Consider the following 14,585-nt stretch of genomic DNA (forward strand, 5'->3'; position numbering starts at 1 on the left):
AGGCGCACCTTAAAAGCCTTTAATTTTATCAAAAACCGACGGTGCGTCTTATAATCCAGTGCGCCTTATAGTGTGCAAAATATTGTACATGCATAACATGATCTGGATCCATATCAAACTACAAGTTTATGATGTATTTTCAGAAAAAAATGAGCAAAAAAAAAAAAAGTAAAAAAGAAAATTCCCTTAGAATATAAATTTATTATGAAAATGTGAAAATGAGAAAAAAGAAAAGAAAAACAAAATTCCCTTGGAATATAAATGTATTAAAAACAATCAAATATATATTGTTTATAAACCATAAAATACATATTCAACAAGACATAAATTACAAACTCTTTTACAGGAAGACGTTCCTTCGCTGCTCAGCATCTTCGGTTCCTGAAGAAACGTCTGAGCTGCAGCTGTGAACCGGAGAACCTTCAGCTACAGAGGATTAAATGGCTTCAAACATTCTTCTGTTCCTCCGTCGCGGCGTCATAGAACACCAAACATTAAAAAAAAACCCCAAGAACAGCATAAATTAACAGCCGCAATAAAAAGGCTTTAAACTGGAGCACATTCAGGGTACCGCGTCATACAGGGAGGTCAGAGGTTAGGGCGACATCCCTAGATGGGGCGGGGTCTTCACCGCCTCACACCTACACTGATACTGAACATAGCAGTTCATCGTTAGCCTCGAAGCTAAGAGTGTTAGCATGCGTCTTGTGTGTGTGATCAGTGCTACAAGATCGATTCAGTTCTTTGTGTATCACAAATCATTCAATAGTGGATTTTCAAAAGCTGATATAAAAGCAATAGTGTGGAGCTGATAAATGGAGGTGATCAGATGGAAATGGGAGTCGGGGGGGGTATCTGATCGATCAGCAGTAAATAATCTCCTCCTCCTCCAGACAGATGGAGGTGCTGATGGGACCAGGAGGCAGGTGGAGGCTGAGGGTCTACAGGGAAGGCAGGTGACCTCTGATTGGCTGAATTCATATTAATTAATTAATTATTCCAGATGGTGTGTGTGTGTGTGTGTGTGTGTGTGTGTGTGTTCCAGCACTGATACACACTAGAGAACAAACACACTCTCGTTCTAAACTACAGTGAAACATCTTCACTCAAAAGAAGAGCTGCTCTGATTCTCACCAGCGTCACAAAACCATGTGACCGGGATCCAATATTTGATCAATAAACCTATCAATCAATAAAGTGGTATTATTATGCTGAAACCTTAATGAAGAATATTAAATAAGCACCTTCCTTCTTCAATCTTTGGTAAAATAAGACAAAAAAAATTACAAATAATGATGGTGAAAAGCGTACAAAAATAACATTTATAAAAAAATACCTTCACATTAAAGCTGCTTCGTGTTGGTAGCTGGGGGCGGGGCCAGTGCTCTTACTTTGGCAAACGTCAAGTAAATACCTGTCAGGTGCAAATTTAACGACAGACTAACTCCCTGCTGGTTTTAGTCTAAGTGCTCAGGAAGACGTCGAGGTCAGCGATGACGGACGCCTGGCGCCGGGCAACCGAGCTCAGCAGACGGCGAGGAAAGGATGGCGTCCCAAGATCCACCTGGAGAGGAGAAGGAGGAAAACGACGACGTCACTCAGGTGAAGCAACAGAATCCAGAAATATTTTAACCACAGCTTCATTTCTTAAAATCACAAACATAAACAAGAACCACAGGAACCACGTCTCACCTGCAGCATGTAGACGACCCTGGTGACCTCCTGCCCGCTGCGTCTGATTGGCTGCAGGACCCAGCAGCTGGGCATCATCTCCCCTCGGACGGCGTCCACGCTGGGGCGGGGCAGAGACTCCTCAAAGACAGACTGCATCGCCAGCACGCTCAGACCGGCCTGAGGAGGAAGAGGTACTGACCTCATGAGGATCAGCAAAAGGACGGGAACCTGAACCTGAACCTGAGCCTAAATCTGAACCTGAATCTGAACTTGAATCTGAGCCTGAATCTGAGTCTGACCTGGATCTGAACCTGGATCTGAGCCTGAAGCTGAGCCTAAACCTGAACCTGAATCTGAACATGAACTTGATCCTGAACCTGAATCTGAGCCTAAACCTGAACCTGAACTTGATCCTGAACCTGAATCTTAGCCTGGACCTGAACATGAGCCTGAACCTGAATCTGAGCCTGAATCTGAGCCAAAACCTGAACCTGAACTTGATCCTGAACCTGAATCTGAGCCTAAAACCTGAACCTGAACTTGATCCTGAACCTGAATCTTAGCCTAAAACCTGAACCTGAACTTGATCCTGAACCTGAATCTTAGCCTGGACCTGAACATGAGCCTGAACCTGAATCTGAGCCTGAATCTGAGCCAAAACCTGAACCTGAACTTGATCCTGAACCTGAATCTGAGCCTAAAACCTGAACCTGAACTTGATCCTGAACCTGAATCTTAGCCTGGACCTGAACATGAGCCTGAACCTTAAAATCCCTTCAGAGTGTATAAAGTTCAGCTGATGCCTACAGAAGTGCTGACATCACCAGATGATGTCACGGCGGTCCTACCTGTCTGGACTCGGTGCTGATGCAGCAGAAATCTCGCGGCTGGCTGAGGTGGCAGCTGGACGGATCCGTCAGGATGTAAACTGAAGGAGACAACAGAGGGGAGGAGTCAGTGATCTGATGAAGGACGACTGTGTTAACCACGTGAGGCGTTCACTGACCCAGCTGAGTGTTGTCGTCCAGTGGTCGTGTCCAGACAGAACGGACCGACTGATTGTACATGTGGGTCTTTGACAGCTGACAGACGGCGTTCCACAGGAGGTCCATGGGTCTGTGGAGCTCTGCGGCTCCCAGGAATCCGTGGACAGACGGGACGGAAGACGGTTTGTAGTAAACGTGGACGCCTCGTTCTTCTCCCTGGAACCTGAATAGGAAGATGACATCATGAAGTTGAGCTGATGAAGACGTCTAAGAGCAGAGGAACGTGAACTCACCTCCAGCCTGCTGCAGCTTCATCCTTCAGCAGGTTGCTCAAATCCCCGGATGAAACCAGTCGCAGCTGAGGAGAAAGAAGAGTGACTCAAACAGGAAGTTCAGAAATCAAACAGAACCAGCAGAAAAGACGTCTCACCTCAGCCAGAGCTCGACTGAGGAGACCCGACGTGATGTCCCGGTAGGTGGTGGAAATGGAGAAGGTTGAACCGAAGGAGGCGGCGCGTCGACGGGTTTGTGTTGGCAGTGATAGAGACGACATCATCAGAGGTTCAAACCCCTTGAGAGGCGGCTCAGGATCGACATCTGGAAACAGACGTGGATGAATCTAAAGTCACATGACATTTAATTAAAGCGTCTGTCATCCACAAAACTCACCGTGGGCCGACAGCCGGGCTCTCGGCGTCTTCACGCCGTTTGGACCACAAACAGGAGGACACGTCCTGACCTTCAGCTCTTCGTCCTGGATCTGAAGCGTAGCAGCAAAGGTGAGCATCTTCTTCCCAAAAGGAGCAACAATCACCTGAAGAAGAGCTGCTGTGACCTACAGCAGTTTGTGACATCAGAGAAGCGACGCGCCCCGTCAGGACTGGCCTGTTGCCCGGCTGCAGCTGCCCGGCGTTGCCGCTGTTGTACCCCGACGTCGGTCCGGATGAAAGACTCTGACTGGATCCGGTGCACAAGGTGCTGCTGCTGGTTCTGGTGCGATGCTTCGGGTCGTCCTGATTCAGCAATAAATACACCCATAATCAATCATTTTCATGATTTTTTGTGGTTTTAAATAACGGAGGAGCGTCTGACGCCGATCCGGGCGATGCTGACCTTCACCTCCTGCTGCTGGAGCCTCCTCCTCTCCTGCTCTGTCCTCTCTCGCAGTCGCTCCCGCGCCTTAGCGATCTCTGTCATGGCCTCCTCTCGGGCGCGGCTGTAGTCCCGCAGCAGCTGCTCGATGTCAGACGGATACTGGCCCCCTCCTCCTGGGGGGGCGTCTGGGACTCTGTCATTCAGACAAACTACGTTCACACACTAAACAGTATAGAGCTACACGTCAGACTGACATCCGGATCATGTTTGGCTCTCATGAGGAGGAGCAGGACTCTCACCTGCTTGTTGTGGCGGCGGACGCCGTGGAGGGGGCGGCGGCTTCCTGTGGAGGGGCGTGGCGCTTGCTGGGACTCAGACTACGAGCTCTTTGGTACGTCTGGAGGCGCTCCTCCCTCTCCTGCCTCAAACCCTCGACGCTCCTGCGATGTCTGAGAGGAAACAGTCGAAAAAACATCTCAAACGTGAACACACACTTTTGGTAAATTTTGCATCCTGTTTGTTTTTCTCACCTATCGTACAGCTGCTGCTTGGTGGGCGGAGCCTCCTGCTCCTCTCCGGGCCTCAGCATCTTTAACAGCGTGTCTGTCTCCCCAAGGCCGTAGTGCAGCTTGGCCTCCTTCAGCTCCACGGTCAGCGGCGTGGGGTTTGCGCTGAGGCTGACCATCGCCATCACCTGCTCCCTCTCCTGCCGCAACCTCTGGATCTCCCTCGCCCTCCTGTTGGATCGCTGACTCTCCATCTCGCCCCAGTCGGCGCAGCTTCTGCTCTTGTCTCTGGGCGGCGCTGACGTAGTGGACGCTTTAGATGGTCGATTGCTGATGCCAGACCAGTTTGTGAACTTGTTGTGTATGGGAAGATCTTCTGGTACCACCTGGTGGTCCGGATACGGGGGTACGCTGGTGACGGGTTGGATGTTCACCAGGATGTCTGTGTTGCACTCACTGGGAGGCAGCGACACCACGTCCTCCTCATAGACATCGACGCATCCAGCATCTGTGGGGGGTTCAATGTACATGGAGGGTTCTTTGTTTTGACGCTGTCTGATCAGGTGAGGCTTCACAGGTAGAACCTGTGTTGGGGTCGAGGTTTTCCACTCCTGAGGGGTCAGAGGCCACCGATTTTTTTCCTTCACGTTGCTCATGTCGTCATCCAGAGACGAATTCAGGCTAAATTCACTCATCCTTTCGAGGCACGCAGACTCGTCCTCCGACGGGGCGGCACATGCTAACTGTTTGCTAGCGGAGATACGCTCCTCGATTCTATCCTGTTGTTTTTGCGTCGTCTGCTTCCCTTCCTGTTTCTGACTCGCTCTCACTCCGACAGTCATAATGGGAGACGACGCCCGGTCCGTGAACGTCGCTTTCTTTTTCAATGACATCTCATTTCTTATGAGGTCGTCGACACCTCTGTGGCGCCGTGTCTGAACTGCGTTTTGCTGAGGAACGCTAGAACCTGCTGATCTGACATGGTTCTCCCCTCGAGTGGCAGACCTAGCCTCTGACACGCTCTGCGTCTTTTCATCATCCTTACACATCACCACATCTGACCCGATCACCTTGACGATCAGACTGACTTCCTGAGACCTTTCACTGAGTGTCTGTACCACTTCCTGCTCTCCTGAAGGCCGTTCCGTCTGGATGCCGACGTCTACAGTCGTTTGAGTCGAACAGTCCCTCCTGCTGTGATCTCCAGACGAGTCGAGGCTCCTGCGGCCGGGACTGGACTTATGTACGTCTCCTGTTCTCATTTCCTGGACGTCCCATAGCAGATCCGAGGTGCTGCCGATCAGCTTGGACAGACGAGCCGACATGCTCTCCATGCTGGCCCACGTTGGGGATTCTTTAATGTCCTCTTTGGGTTTCTGTCTTGTAGGAACATCTGTTTTGCTTCTTCTGTGGCGCTCTTCCCTCTTTACCGTCTGAAGGCTGCGCTCAGTCTGAGTGCCGTGTTCACACGTCCTACGCCGTTGTGTTTTACCTGCCCGTGACTCCGGATCGGCGAGGTCAGTGACGTCAACGGACGCTGGAGCGGTTCTGTTCACGTGCTCCTTGTAATCCTCCATACTGCTCAGCGTGCTGGACAGCCCCTTATCAGTGACGTAAGCGCTCAGGTGGGAGGTGAAGGGCGAGTCCTGTCCGTTCAAACCGTTGTCGACGCTGCAGCATCTGGTCATTCGTTTCTCGGCGCTGTTGAGAAGAGGAGACTTACAGGACAGGTCGGCGGCGCTGCCAAACGCCGGGTTCTTGTAGAAGTTTTGTTTCGAGTCGTCGTCGTCTTGTCGCTGCCGAACAAACGGGTTGATGTCACTGGATGCAAAATGCATGGAGGAGTTGCTGCTCTTGGCAGATGGGATGGTTCTCACTGAGGTTTGCTTTGGCAGACTTTTTCGGGTGTCGTCAACTTTTATTCCATTTTTACCAGCAGATGAAGCGAAGCGAGCCGACACTGACAAAGAATTATCAGTGTTTTTACTTCCAGCCTGCCTGACATCTTGTTTTCCATGCTTGACCCATTTCGGTGTGAGTCGACTGTGATGCACTCTGGTCTGCTCCTCCTCCTCGTCTTCATCTGAGGACTTGATTGACGACTCGGAGGAAGACGCGGGACGAGTCTGGAACCTCCGGAATCTCTTCAGGTTGGCTGTTTTACATCCGAACACAGAACTGTCCAGTTTTTCAGTAAAGACGTTTATCTCCACTTGTTTGGATGTCGCAGATCCATGACTTGTATTTCTGGTGACATCATCATCTGCTAGGTTGCGTCGTTGTTGTCGAGACTCAGAAATACCCGCCTCGTGCTCTGACTCATCAAACTTCGGAACCACGGATTTGCAGGTCGGTGATTCATTTTTCACGACACAATCTTGACAATTTATGTTGAACACACACGTTTGTTGACATCCGAGTTGATCCTGAGGTTCGCCTCCCAGTGCATCGGCTGACCCGCCGTCGCCGTGACACCCAAGACTGGAGGCAAACCCTTTCATAGAGGTGTGGCCATCCAAGATCTGTCCATTCGGTTTCAATGGAAGCAGATCAGATGTAAGTTGTTTGACTCCACTTGTGTTGGTTTCATTTTGGAAATGTTTTTTGTACAAATTAGCATCTTGATCTTGAGCGATGGACGTAGCTTTGAGGTCCGTTAGCCGGCTACAATTCGCTCTGGTATCACTCAGCTGAAAGCGAGTCAGAATAAAAGGATCCAAAGGGCTCTGAAGAAGTTCCACTTCATCCAAACATTTATCAGTAATGACAGGGTTTTGATGAGATGGACTTAAAGTACTTGCTTGAGAACTGATGAGTTTTCTCACTGAGGATAAACTAACTGGTTCAGCCTCTGTGCTGCTGTTCCGTTTCATACATGACTGGATTCTGTCTTTGGTGTTTGATGGAGGAGCATCAGAGACGTTCTGAGTTTGGTGATTCTCATGTTTGGAAGCTGAAAGATCAGTCAGGTGCTCAAGTTTTCTTACAGAGTTTTCAATCGTCGTCCTCTCCTGTGAAAGCTGCTCACTGAGGATCGGTCCCTCATTTGTCTGATCAACCATCTCCCTTTCCATCCCTCCGTTCACGTCAAAATTTCGTGAACACGGTGACAAAGTGTCCACGCTTTGACTCCTGTTCTTCCAATCGACATTGTTACCCATCAACGACATGTGCTCTCTGACCACCGCTGAGATTCTCAGGTCGATGGCGCTACAGATAGCATGTGACCTGCAGTTGTGTGTATTTCTACCATCTTGACGTTTTATGTGGTTGCCGGTTTGGGACGGCCCCCCTGTGGAGACGCTTCTACCGTCATCAGAGTCCTCAAAGTTCACACGACTCTGCTTCCTGCTCACGGGACCAGAAGCCACTGATGTTGTTGTGTTTTTTGTGACAAACCCGGAGCTGTCAGCTTCCACAGACGACACTTCTCCCTCCGGGTCGCTGCTGTTGTCGTCGTCAGAGCAAATACTTTCTTGGCTGTCAATCAAGGCCGAGCAGAAAGTTCTCAACTCTCTGCTGTTGCTTCTTTTGGGGATTTTCAGGCTGCCCATGAAAGCATCTCGCCGGTTTTTGTTCCTCTTCCTGGAGGTTTTAGCAGACCCCAGCGGCACCACGGTGAGCTGCTCAGCGGTTTCTACCTGATCTGAAGCTTTCGCCCTTTTCAAAGACAAATATTTGGCGTTCCTGAACTGCATCATTTTTAATTCTTCATCATCTTCAGGGGACGGTTTGAAGGCAGCATCAGTTAGCTCCTCTAATTCTTGGCCTGATGTTTCAGTGCCAGGACTATCTTTAAACAACTGATGCTGTGACTCTTGTTTTGTGTGGCGGCTCTGAGATAATAATGTCAAATTTAAGTTTGTTGAGGTCACCTGACTTTTGCTTTGGCTGCTGGCCTTCCTTAAGTTTTCTATTTGCGCTTCTGATTGCTCTACATGACCTCCTGCATGCTTCAGACCTTTATCTGGCGTTACAATCTGAGAATCTCCCAACATGCTCCTTGAAATTCCATCACCGCGTTCCTGCGACGCCACATCGACACCATCAGAACTACACGAAGACGAGCTGCTACTTCCAGATGAGTTCTGACAGCCAGAGAGATTCATCCTGGTTGGATTGGAACTACTGCTGCTCTCTACACCTTTGAACATCTTTTTCTTTTGGAAAGGGGGTGAATAAGTGTGAATAATGGAACTGTCCGCCTCGGTGAGAGGCTGAACTCTTTCTGGATCCCTGATGCTGCGTTCACTCCAGGAGTGAGGACTATTTGTGCTCCTAAAGTCATCAGTCAGACTCTGTTCAGCGTTTCTTCTTCCAGACTCTTTCACCACTGGGGTTTGGGAGAGAAGCTTCCATGTTGCATCACTACTTTTTGACTTTTCCCATCCCCAGTGGCTCCAGTATTCCTCCCCTGAGACCCTCTGAGCCTTCTGATAGCTCTGGGAGCGATAAATCTTTAATGATTGATCTGGCACAACTTTTTGGTTCTCTATTGTTGAGTTTTTCTCTAAACTGTCCACAGCCAGTGAATCTTTGGACATCTGACTGTCTTCGCTGTCGGTATCGCTCTGCGCTGCTTCCTCCCATCTCAGCTGCTCCTTCAAGGCCGTGGCGTAAGCAGAGGACAAGGAGTCCAGAGAGAAAAGGCTCTCGCAGTCAGATGTTCCTTCATCCTTATCTTCCTGCTGTTCCTCCCATCCCATCAAGCCCTGCTGTCTCTCCAACCATCTGCTGGTCTTGCTCATCAGAGCCTCGGTGCTGTGCCACCGTCTCTGCGTAGGATCCTCAACAGGAGCCCTTCGGTCGAGCTCCTCACAGGAGACGGCCGTTTTAACGGCGCTTTTGTTTTGACTCATCTTGGAATCTTTGGTGCTCCGGTCTCTTTGTCTCCAGTGAATTTTGCCCAGCGGTTTGGGGATTCCTCTGAGATCCAGCGCTGGTTTCCTGAACACTTTGGACAGAGCTGTTTTTAGCCTGGGCCCAAAAGAACGAGAGAAAGTCTTCTTGGTGGTTGTATGTACTCCACTGTTAGCAGCATGTGGTTCAGATTCCTCACCCGTGAGCTCATTTTCTTTGCTGATCGGCGGCAAAGCGATCCCAACTGGTGCCTTGAGGGTGACCGTTGTATTCTGAACCAGCCGTTTCTTAAAAGTCAGGTCTCTGTTGGGGAGCAGAGGTTTTCGTTCCGGTCGATCCCGACAGGGTTGGGACTGGGGCTCCATTTTTCCGCTCTGTCTGATGTTTTCGGAGGAGGTAACTCTGCTCCAACAGGTTTGACTCTGTCCTGAAGGGAGGCTACTGGAACAGCTCTGAGTTCTTTCCCAGGGGAGGCACTCCTCCGACAACCACTTCCTGTTCCCGATGGACTCAGAGGATGTGAAGGAATTGGACGTCAGTTCTGGTGATCTGTTCCTTTTGAGGAAGTGTCTGAAAAGAGAAGAATTCTCTTACTTCCCTACATTCGATCACATCTACAGATTTTATAGTTCTATTCATATGGTGACACCATAGAGCAACAAGAGATCCATGCTTACCTGAAGATCGGGGTGTTTGGTGGGTAGAGCCGTGACAGAATCTCGGCCGAGAACGAGTGTCTGCGAGACACAGACTGTCGTCTTCCTCTGAGTTTTGACGGCGAGTCCATCTCAGGAGAGTCTGGGCTCTCCGGTCCAGGAGGAAGAACTCTTTCCAGCCTCTGTAATTCACGTTTAGCTTCCAACAGAAGCCTTTTGCGGGCGATTCTCTCCAGCTGGTAGTGCAACCTCTTCCGGCGGATTCGGTTCTCAGCCCGGCAGAGGGCGTGATGCTTCAGCAGCTCCTCCTGCACGGCCTTTTTCCTGGCCCTCACGATGAGGGACGGACGGTTCACCACATGATCCCCAGAAGATGGATTCGTCAGGTGCTCCAGAAGATCAGTCTGAACCCCCGATTCTTGGGTGAGTCTCTGCTCTACAGCTGTTAGGTGCAGTTTTTCCTTTATGATCCACTGCTGGACTGTTGGGTGAAGAGTTTCAGGATGGAATGAATCAACAGCTGTTGTGTTTTGATGTGATTGTGGAGCGACTGCTTACCGTCGCTGTGCTGCTGCTGGAGGTGAGTTTGTTCCCTCTCCAGATCTCTCTGAGCCAGTCGCTGTTCGGCCTGAATCTCCTGCCGCAATCTCTCCACGTAGCGCTGCTGCACCTCCACATGCTGCCTGGCAGAATTCTCCTCGCTGGGGGGCAGACCGGCACCCACCTCCTGGCATAGCTTCACGTCAACACTATAAAACAGAACAGTAGTTGAAAAGATTTAACGGATGGGTTAAAATGAAATCTACTGATGACAGTTGTCTGCTCTGCTTCTCGGCCGTAACCTGGCGACATGCTGTAAACAGCTGACTGGAACATTTCACCAGGATGGGAACAAATGGAAACACATCGCCTCCAAGTCAACTGAAACATGCATGAAGCATTACCCTATTTCCACATGCTGGTACAAAACATGTATCCCCTATTAAATATGAATGCTGTGAGCTGGCAGAACGAGAGCTCTGGATGCCACACGGACGGACGAACAAAGAGTTGTCCTGCTTGTTTTTGAGTATTACCTGGTGTCGGGGGTCAAGGGGCAAAGATCGATGAAGGTGCAGCTCACGCCGCCTTCGCTGGCCTGAGAACAGTTAGGAAAACATTCTCATTAAAAACAAAAAAAGAAACAGACATGCTGTAGAAATTGGTTTTATTTATGAGCAGCCGAGCTGCACCGACCCGTCTGCGCTCCCGGAGGACCGCCGCCTCTGCCGGGTGGTTGAAGCGGAACTTGCGCGCTCCTCCTAAGGTGATCACCATCCCTTGAGACAGAAAAACCACCATCTTCATCGGAAAAGGATCTCATGCTCCGGTACTGTTGATGTAAGCTGATGTGTGTGTGTGTCTCTGTATCTGTTCATTAACCCACATTAATCTCACCGTGCATCTATAAGTGAGTGCTAGCATAACTGCACTTTAACCTTTATGTGATCTCCTGAATAATGCAGCGATCACATGACCCCAGCCATCAAAGTCACCAGAATAAACCCTCTAAGGTCTGTGGACACATTTCTTCTCCGTTTATCGATGATCACGTTCAAATATTTCACTTCTCCTGTTAGTAATTGTCTTTTCACAGGTGATATGATTTAACTTTTGAAAATTTGGGCTGTTCTCTTTACACATCGCTCCAGGACAAACAGAAAGCTGAGCCTGTGCTTTAAATGTTGATATCAACACTCTTAGTTATTAGGTTGTATATAAACTACATGAATATAGATAGATGATGACATGTCTTAAATTAGCGACCCCATAACATCAGAATTTGTCATCAGTCGAATACAAGTGATATGTTAGCTACACATCCGAAAGCTCAGGTCAGGTGTTCAAACTTTTGATGATGAAATATTCATGAAAAAGCAGCTGGAACATTTGGCGGTTAGGTCAGGATCAGGATCTGACCTTGGGCCAGCCGGCAGGCCTCGGTCACCTCCCGGTCGTTGAGCAGGCAGACACAGCCCGGCAGCGGCCGCAGCGTCACCACACCTCCGTGGTTTTCAATCTCACATCTGGCATCGCCCTGCAGAACTACAAACACACCTCATTCACAAAACTGTGCTGCTACCGTAGGATCAAACAAACAAATAAATACCTATTTGTGGTTCTGCCAGCTGTTCTTGAGGGCCGATGTGAGTAACTCCTTCCTGTGAAGGAAAACAAAACACTAAAATCCACAAAAACTGAAAACACAAAATGCTGAATCTTACACAACTGTTCCACCAGCTGACAGAAGAAATCTCATTTGAACTCTTATCTAATGGGACTAAAAGCTTTCTCGTGCCGTGTCAGGACCATTCATGCTCCCAGGAGGCCGCAGCTCTTTATATGCAGGAAAACATAGTAATTGTCAGGCCTGAGGGTTCGTTTGTCATTGTCAGCATCAGGAAGGTTTCATCTCCCCCGAGTTCCAGCCTCAGAACTGAGAGCCTCTCATCCAACAGAGCTTTATGTGATGTGAAAGACACACACACACACACACACACACACACACACACACACACACACACACACACACACACACACACACACACACACACACAGATAGGAGCTGGACAGGATAGTCGAAGGAGCAGTGGAAGGAAACGAGAAGAAACGCACCTTTTCTCGAGAGTTTTTCGAGCAGAACAAGACAGAAAATGTAGGAGGAAGAAAAAAAGGAGGAGGAGGAGGAGAAGGAGGAAGACTCCGGTGGATAAAAAGATGACAAGTCAAAAACTTGGGAGCTGGAAAAAGTAGAGCAGACAGAAAACATCAGTTTGCACCATGTTCGCTGTGCCTGTTTTGAAATGTGAGTGGAAACTTAACACCATCCATCTCAAACAACATGTGTTAATCTTATAATAACTCTGATTCTGATGCGTTTAATTGTGATGGCTTATTAAATTGTATTCCCAACACTACCACTAGGTGTGGTACTCAGCAGCAGCTGACAGACGGACAGAAGGAAACCTTTCCCAACAGGATCTGATCTGATGGTCGTACCCTGAGGTGATAGAACACGACTCCGGTGCTCAGCACGTCTCCCTCCAGAGCGACCAGGTGTGGTTGGAGAGAGTCGATGAGGAACCCCGCCCGGTCTCTGTTGATGTCCACGCTGTACTGCTCCAGCAGCTCCCTCTTATCCCTCCAGCTCTCTGACCAATCCTTCGTCAGCTGCTCCACCTGGAGCGGGGGAGACGATGGAAGGAAGTGAGTCAAACAAGGAAAGGAAGAGAGAGATGATGACACCAACAGATCCATGGGTATAAATAACATTTTATGTGAAAAACTTCTTCGGTTCTTTAGGAGAACACTGCGGCAGAAGATGGTAGAAAAGGTGAGCTAATGTAGATGTATTTTGTTCCGATGGAGCCATCAAACGATCCCTGAGGTTAAAGCTGACGTAAAAACCATCAAGTCAGCCTCACCTTCAGTTCGTTCTGGCGCACTATGTCAGAGAGATTTCCATCCCTCTCGTCACTCAGGGATGGACTCGGATTACGCTGCTGTCAATCAAAGGAGTAAAAAAGGATCAGTTAATTTACAGCACATAGGAGAAAATGTCATGTTAACACCCGGGGCTTCACACAAGTCTCTCCATTAAGCCTCCAACATGTATATGTCCTACAGTGAAGCCAGCAGGGAGCGTTAGCGCTACGCTGAGGTCACGTACCATCTGGAAGCTGAGCAGCATGCTCTTCAGCCGGTCGATCTCCTCCCTCAGCTCTCTGATGAGACGAACGCTGGCGTCCTGCGCAGGAATCACACCACACATTGACCACGAGAACCAATCACGTCACCACGTGACACGTCACCATCAGATTCAAACACGCACCTCGTTCACACGGGGCTTGTTCACTATGTTCTTGGCGTGGGCGGCGTAACGCAGGGTGCTGAGCGTCTCGTTGTAACAGCTGGAAGAGGGAGAGATCGCTGCAGACACACAGGAAATAGGATTCACATCAGAAATAGACAAACCAGTTTGATTTACATCACTTCAAATTATTTTACAACCTTCCAGCTGGTCAGGGGGAATCAAAACCCAAGAATTTTAACCTCTTAAACACAGATTTTTACTATAAATTCTATCTTAAATATATGTAAAATCTGTTTTCCACCCCGTAAAGAAAAACTCAGTTGTATTTATTCCAAATGTGAAGTTTGAAATGATCCTTTCACAAACTTGCGATCATGATGGTCTTGGAGTTGCCCCCCAGGCTGTCTTTCAGCAGCCAGGTCAACACGGAGTCTCTGTAGGGGATGTAGCAGTGCCTCCGCCCTCCTCCGGACAGGTAGCTGCTGTTGCTGCCCGCCGTGCTGCCGTCGCCCTCGGACGCCATGCTGTTGATGCTCTGACAGCTGCTGGACATCTGGGAGTTCTGGGCTGTGGAGACGGAGAGGGGATTACGGAGGAGTTGTGGAGAACTTATGGATGGAGGGAGACCTCATCGCTTCCTTTACCCAGGGCGGAGATGACGATGCCTAAAGTGACCAGAGACTTGTTGATGTTGGAGCCTTCAGTCAGTCTGTCCCGACAGTAGTTAGGGTCCGCTCGCTCGCTGTCAGGGAACAGTGATATGTAAATCCACCAGGGGGCAGTTTTGATTCAAATGATGATTGGAGGAAAAAAGAAAGAAACTCACCTCCCAGCCAAGTCCACCAAGTTTATCTTGCTGACGGTTTCTGAAGGAAGATTATTTTCCAGAATCGCCTGCAGAGAAAAAGATGATTACAGTCAGACGGGCCTCCGGAGCGGCGCGAGAAGACTGACC

At 49.2% G+C, this 14,585-nt stretch overlaps 1 protein-coding gene across 2 annotated transcripts in view; it reads right to left on the reverse strand.

The window, feature by feature from the left end:
* Positions 1–181: 181 nt before the first annotated feature.
* Positions 182–14,585, reverse strand: part of stard9 (StAR-related lipid transfer (START) domain containing 9) — a 29,050-nt gene continuing 14,646 nt past the window's right edge. Inside the window, exons 9-32 of one of the 2 annotated variants that reach the window (XM_068338313.1) lie at positions 14,457–14,524; positions 14,275–14,372; positions 13,997–14,197; positions 13,649–13,746; positions 13,487–13,564; positions 13,242–13,319; positions 12,817–12,996; positions 11,927–11,978; positions 11,737–11,862; positions 11,014–11,096; positions 10,854–10,915; positions 10,336–10,526; positions 9,799–10,258; positions 4,295–9,691; positions 4,055–4,204; positions 3,774–3,948; positions 3,500–3,673; positions 3,330–3,420; positions 3,091–3,257; positions 2,954–3,018; positions 2,681–2,883; positions 2,523–2,602; positions 1,693–1,851; positions 182–1,564 (exon numbers count right to left, since the gene is read on the reverse strand). In XM_068338313.1, coding sequence (XP_068194414.1) covers positions 1,463–1,564; positions 1,693–1,851; positions 2,523–2,602; positions 2,681–2,883; positions 2,954–3,018; positions 3,091–3,257; positions 3,330–3,420; positions 3,500–3,673; positions 3,774–3,948; positions 4,055–4,204; positions 4,295–9,691; positions 9,799–10,258; positions 10,336–10,526; positions 10,854–10,915; positions 11,014–11,096; positions 11,737–11,862; positions 11,927–11,978; positions 12,817–12,996; positions 13,242–13,319; positions 13,487–13,564; positions 13,649–13,746; positions 13,997–14,197; positions 14,275–14,372; positions 14,457–14,524 — 8,538 coding nt within the window. In that variant the 3' untranslated portion in view covers positions 182–1,462. Of the gene's footprint in view, positions 1,565–1,692; positions 1,852–2,522; positions 2,603–2,680; positions 2,884–2,953; positions 3,019–3,090; positions 3,258–3,329; positions 3,421–3,499; positions 3,674–3,773; positions 3,949–4,054; positions 4,205–4,285; positions 9,692–9,798; positions 10,259–10,335; positions 10,527–10,853; positions 10,916–11,013; positions 11,097–11,736; positions 11,863–11,926; positions 11,979–12,816; positions 12,997–13,241; positions 13,320–13,486; positions 13,565–13,648; positions 13,747–13,996; positions 14,198–14,274; positions 14,373–14,456; positions 14,525–14,585 lie in introns of both variants that reach the window. The other variant, XM_068338312.1, reaches the window with a different exon arrangement.

The sequence above is a fragment of the Antennarius striatus genome, chromosome 17, assembly GCF_040054535.1.
Source record: "Antennarius striatus isolate MH-2024 chromosome 17, ASM4005453v1, whole genome shotgun sequence".
In the NCBI taxonomy this organism is placed as follows: Eukaryota; Metazoa; Chordata; class Actinopteri; order Lophiiformes; family Antennariidae; genus Antennarius; species Antennarius striatus.